The sequence below is a fragment of the Egretta garzetta genome, unplaced genomic scaffold (genome assembly GCF_000687185.1).
Source record: "Egretta garzetta isolate BGI_Z169 unplaced genomic scaffold, ASM68718v1 scaffold307, whole genome shotgun sequence".
Taxonomy (NCBI): domain Eukaryota; kingdom Metazoa; phylum Chordata; class Aves; order Pelecaniformes; family Ardeidae; genus Egretta; species Egretta garzetta.
The window spans coordinates 788,774-794,413 of NW_009260294.1; the positions used below are offsets into that span (position 1 = coordinate 788,774).

General features: G+C 54.2%; 1 protein-coding gene across 2 annotated transcripts in view; it reads left to right on the forward strand.

Annotated features, from left to right (window-relative positions):
• LOC104129613 (protein CEPU-1) overlaps positions 1 to 5,640 on the forward strand; it is a 161,299-nt gene that overhangs the window by 97,428 nt on the left and 58,231 nt on the right. For both annotated transcript variants that reach the window (XM_009642570.2, XM_035897975.1), the window contains exon 2: positions 1,804 to 2,036. In XM_009642570.2, the coding sequence (XP_009640865.1) occupies positions 1,804 to 2,036 (233 nt within the window). The remainder of the gene's footprint in view (positions 1 to 1,803; positions 2,037 to 5,640) is intronic.

Consider the following 5,640-nt stretch of genomic DNA (forward strand, 5'->3'; position numbering starts at 1 on the left):
CTCCCCAGCAGCCTGGGGCTCCAGACCCCTCCCCAGCTTTGCTGCTCTCCTCTGGACACGCTCCAGCAACGCAACGTCTTTCTTGGAGTGAGGGGCCCAAAACTGAACACAGGATTCAATGCGGTGTCTTGAGGCTGAGAGGGGTATTTAGGCATCTCCTGTAGTCACTGGGGCCAAAGAGATACTTCCAAAAGAGGCTAGCTGAGGTCGGGCAGCTTGTCCCCAGGTGGGTACCTGCGTCTTTACTGGCACCGGTGGTGGAGATGGGAAGGGGCGCAGCCCAGCAGCGATCAGGCAGAGGGGCAGATGCTGGGAGGGAGGCCGGGGACGGCTGCATGAACCTTGGCAAGGACTCGAGCTGTCTTGCAGGTCGCTTTTAATTAGTACCGCTTACTCGGTGACTCTGCCCCAGTATGCTCACCCGGAGAAACAGTCCCTAAAGCGTCAGGGTAAGTCCCTGAGGGGTGCGCACGCCACAGATAAATTCATCCTTGCTGTAAACTCCCCTGCTACTGCCGTCTGACATGTACAGACCATTAAGCCCCTTGCGTTCATCGAGGTTACCCCGTGCGAGACCTCCCAGAGGCTGCCCTGCTCTTTTCTGGTGCCTCCGAAGTTAATTTGCATCCCAGCCACTGCGCAAGTAATGAAGTAGATTGGGGAGCATATAAACAGTGGATCTGAGGCTGAGCGGGTTTATGCAGGGACATTATCCTCCGGTGCTGGCGTCTACCAAAGCGCGGCTAAGTCCTAACGGCTCCGTAATCCCAAACTCGCTCGGAGAGAAGCGGGGCTTTAGCTGGCTTGGGAGGCTGCAGGCTTCTGCTGCCCTAGGGAAGGGCTTGGCCAGCCGGCAGCCTCCAGGCCCTCTGCTCTTTGCTCATCTGCAGGCGATTTGTGGAAATGGAGGATTCAAACCTTGCTTGGGGACGTGGGGACGGAGGGTTATAGGGCTGGCGGAGGCTTTTGAGGGGAGCAAGACTGGCCCCTGCTAAGGTGGACAGGGAAATACTCTCCTGAAGGAGCAAAGTCTTTCCTCGGTTTGTGCTGTGTTGTCTTCTGGGGGGGGCTCAGTTTCCTAATGAGGCTGGAAATATAAGATTTCTGCCTCCAAAACATCACTTGATAGGTGAGATGCTTGGCTGGGGTAAGTGAGGGAGATGCAGCCATGCAGATGATGGGTAGGGAAGGAAGAGCTGACAGAAGGGACAAATGGTCGGAAGCTCAAGGTTTCTCTTTAGAGGTGTGTCAGAGCTGGCTTTCTCCTGAGATAAATTTTCCTCGCTCCTTGGTGAAGCAGCGGAAGCTGCTTTCCCAGCTCTGCTTTGCATTTCTGCGCCCGGCTGCAGGGATTTGAAGGTCTGTGGAGAGAATGACAAGTGATGGGTTTGGGCCAGAGGCAGTGACCTGCATCCCCCCCAAAAAAGTGTGGTTGGGACTCAGGACAGAGGTTTTGGCTCAGCTCTGGTCGTCTCTGAGTTTGCAAAGAAACAAATGGGAACAGAAGAGCAAAAGGTCCTTTGGTGACTGGTGCTGGGTGGCTCTGACCTCTCTGTGTCTGAAATCATTGTGAAGCTCTTGGGCAAATCTCTGGAGCCACCAGTTTAGATGGATATCGGTGCCCTGGGCACCGTAGGTAAAGTGCTGACATTGTCCTCTTTGGAGACTGAAAGCACTTGGTCTCTGAAACTGCTGCTGGCAGCAAAGCTAAAAATAGTGCCAGGAGGACCAGGAGGGGCTGGGGAAGGGAGGGCAGAGTGCCCAAGAGAAGCGCTGATGGGTCACCTCTCTGCCTCTCCCCAGCTGCTCTGTGGATAACCGAAAAACCCTGGGGGCCGCGCTGGCCCGCAGCAGCATCCTCTATGCCGGCAATGACAAGTGGTGCTTGGACCCTCGGGTGGTGCTCTTGGCCAACACCAAAACCCAGTACAGCATCCAGATCCAAGATGTGGACGTGTACGATGAGGGCCCCTACACCTGCTCCGTGCAGACAGACAATCACCCCAAGACATCGCGTGTCCATCTCATCGTGCAAGGTAAGAGGAAGGGAATTCGTGAAGGTGCTTTGTGCTTGGTGCTTTGATTTCTGCTCCCTCCCATCTGCCCTGGTGTCTTCTCCTCCCATTACTCCTACACTGAGCTTGTAAGACAACTTGATGCAAACGTAGAGGCTGATCGACAGGCTCGGAGAGTCCCAGTGAAGCTGGGCAATGCATTTATCCAACTTTCTGGTGTCTTCTCCTCCCATTGCTCCTACGCTGAGCTTGTAAGACAACTTGATGCAAATGTGGAGGCCGATCGACAGGCTCGGAGAGTCCCAGTGAAGCCGGGCAATGCATTTATCCAACTTTCTGGAGTAGTCATGGGGCTCTGGTACAGCCAGCTCTGCTTCCCACTGGCAAACCCATGTTTTTGTTTGTTGTTGTTGTATTTTGATGGTGGTTTTTTTTTTGTTTTCCATGCTGGAGGCAACCCTTGAAGTAAAACTTGTGTTGGGGGAAAAGAGCGAGCTGGCAGATTTGTATACTTTGCGGTGGTGTGTGTGTGCCTGGCTACAATATGTGGTTGTGTGTTGAAACTCCATACTTCTGGGAGGAGGAGGAGGAGGAAGGCTGGCCCAGGGTGGTGGAGTGCTTGGGGTGGCCAAGCGTTGCGCTCGCTGGCACGGGATCGCGCCTCGCCAAGGCTGCACAGTCCACAGGGTGCACATGTGCTGCTCTCCAGCGAGTGGGCGAGCACATGCGGGCTCTCGAGGGGGACATAGAAGCGTTGTCACGCGCGATGGTCAAGCAGATGGACCTTCGTGCAAGATCGCTCCCGTGCCCGTGCTGCGGGCCTCGGCGGGGACGTGTGCTGGGCAAGGGGTAGCCTGCGTGGTGGGACATCGGGGGCCTGCTGTGCTCTTAGGGAGGCAGCCTCGGGGAAGATTAATGGAAAATTTCTAATCCCTTGCTAGCAACCTTTTTTCCTCCTTCTTCTTCTTCTGTGATTTGGCCGGGAGCCCTCTTAGCATGACACACCAGCTTGAGTATTGGAATCTCATCTCGGGCTAATTTTCGAATGCTGATGGGTGTATTGATTTGGAAACAAGCTGGGTTAAAAAGGCATTGGTCTTGTACACAGAGTCAGGTTGAGCTAATCCGCCGTCGATATGCCAGGCCTGAGCCTTATTGACAGCCTAATGAATAGAAGGGGGGGGAAAAACCCAAACCCGGGGCCTTTATTTCCCCCCCCTTCCTTCCTTTCCGTTTTCTCTTCCCTCTTCGAGCAATCGAGCAAGCTAAACAGAGCTGGACTTTCTCCATCTCCATTAGCCGCAGAGAGAAAGCGGATGCGTTGCCAGCCCAGGTCCTTGCTGTTTATCTTGCAATCTGTTAATACCTGCCTGAGTTTCTTAAGCCAAAGTCGATCACCCACAAGTTCTGAAGTCGCTATCAGGCGCCGGGGTGATGCAGGACAATTTCTGTCGTCTCTCTGCTGATGCCTCTTTCCTGACCTAAATTTCCCGTATCGCCAGACATCCAGGTCCATCCCTCCCGTGTCTTGCTATATCATTAGGAAGAGGTGTTTGGGTACCGGAGGAAAAGGTCATATCTTAACTCCTTGCAGCAGTAGAGTTAAGCCCTGGAGGATTCAGTGATGGGCTCAGTCCTACAACGGGCTGGACATCCTCGCTGCTGCCAACAGAAATACCGGCTCTCAGGAGTGGCCCCCCTAATTTCAAGCGCTATGGCTTGGCTCTCCCAGCCCTTTCTCCAGTGGAAGGTGGCAAGAGCTAAATATGCAGCAACGCGCTGGAGCAGGGCATGGAAGTGAATATCGTGTCCAATTCAAGGGAAGCCTGCCTTAATGACCCTGATTAAAATGTGGCTGAGGTGCCAGGATTAACTCTCCTGCCTTGGAAAACGGGCCCAATAAATAGAGAAGCTGGTATAATCCTGTGCTGAAAGGCGTTCAGCTTGTGGGAAGCAGTGCTTACCTCTCCCTCCCAGGAAAGCAGGGTGTCCAGGCGCCAGATTCCAGGGATGTGCCAAGTTCAGCGTGTGGCTGTGGGACCTCTGGCCCCTTCCCACAGCCTGATAGGAAAGGAGAAGGGGTGGGAGGCAGTGGGGAAGGGGATCTCCCCTTTTCAACAGGGTTAGTCCAGGTGCAGCCAGAGAGAGGGAGGTGTGCAGGTTGCTCTGAGCAGGTCCTGACTTCTCCCTTGCTGCACCAGAAAAGGGCCTGGGGGCACAGCTCTGGAGGCAGGAGCCCCCCAGCCTCTCAGGATGCAATTAAATCGTGCCCCGGGGCAGGCTGCGCTCTCCAAAGGGACTGGCCATGGGGGGCAAGGAGCTCTTCCCCTTCCAACTGGGATTTCAGCAGCCTGCTGCTCCCCCAGGCAGGTGTGGTGGGTGCGTATTGGCACCCTCAGCCCATGCCAGGCATCCCTCTTTCTCCCCAAGTTTAGGGAATATTGCTGGGAATCAGCCATGGATGGGGGAGGAGCGAGGAGCTGGGGCATCCCTGGTGTCTGCCAAGGGCTGCTGGAGGAAGCGCTGGGGGGGAAAGCAAAAACCAGAAGTGGGATTAGGGGTGGGAGAAGGAGCTTCCTTTGGGGTATGAGGGTTGGGGATGGTCCCCCAAGGCAGTGGGAGAGAATCAGCCAGAAACCACCAGAAGCCAAGGATGTCCACGCTGCAGCAAGGGAAGCGCCGCACATTTATTTCTAGGTTGGCTGTGTGGATGGCCGAGATCCCAAAATAGGTGGGTAGAAGGCACCTCAAGAGCTAATTTAGCCTGTCCCCCTGCAACGAGGCAGAGCCATCGCTGGCAAACACATGTGAAAGCTATTCTTGAAAATCTTTAACAAAGCAGGTTCTTCAGTCTCCCTAGACGATCTATTCTACTGCTTCGCTACCTTTATAATTAGAAAATGTATAGCTAATATCTAACTTAAACCTTCTTTGTTGCAAATGAAGTGGAGTTTTTCTCAGCCTATCCCCAGCGGACGCGGGGAACAATTGATCAATGTCCTCTTTGTAACAACCTTTAGCTTTTGGGAAGGTTGTTATCGGGTTGCTCCTTAGCCACCTTCCTTCTGAAATGATGCAAAGCCCCGTTTCTCCCACCTTTCCTCATCGGTCAGGCTTTCAGAAACACTTGTCAGTCTTGAAATCCTGCTGCAAAAGGCAAAAGGTGATTGCTGCCGATCCAGGAATAGCAGGTCGGTGCGTCTCTCCTTCCCGCTGCCGGTGAGCCTCTGCACTAAGGTGGGACAAATAAACCTGGGAATGAGACAACAGACCCTTGGCATTTGAGTGCTTCAAGGTTCAGACCTGCTATTTCGGGGACTGCTTTAAATGTGGTCAGGCTCAGCGTTGGTGGTGCCAGGTTGATGTGAGCCAACAACATAGCTGCAAAAGGTACAAGGAGGCTCTTTGCACCCAGATATCTTCAGGAATCAACACAGGCTGGGGGAAGAAAGGATGGAGAGCAGCCCTGCCGAGAGGGACTTGGGGGTACTGATGAATGAAAAGCTGGACATGAGCTGGCAGTGTGCGCTGGCAGCCCAGAAGGCCGACTGTTTCCTAGGCTGCATCACAAGCAGCGTGGCCAGCAGGGCAAGGGAGGGGATTCTGCCCCTCTGCTCTGCTCTGG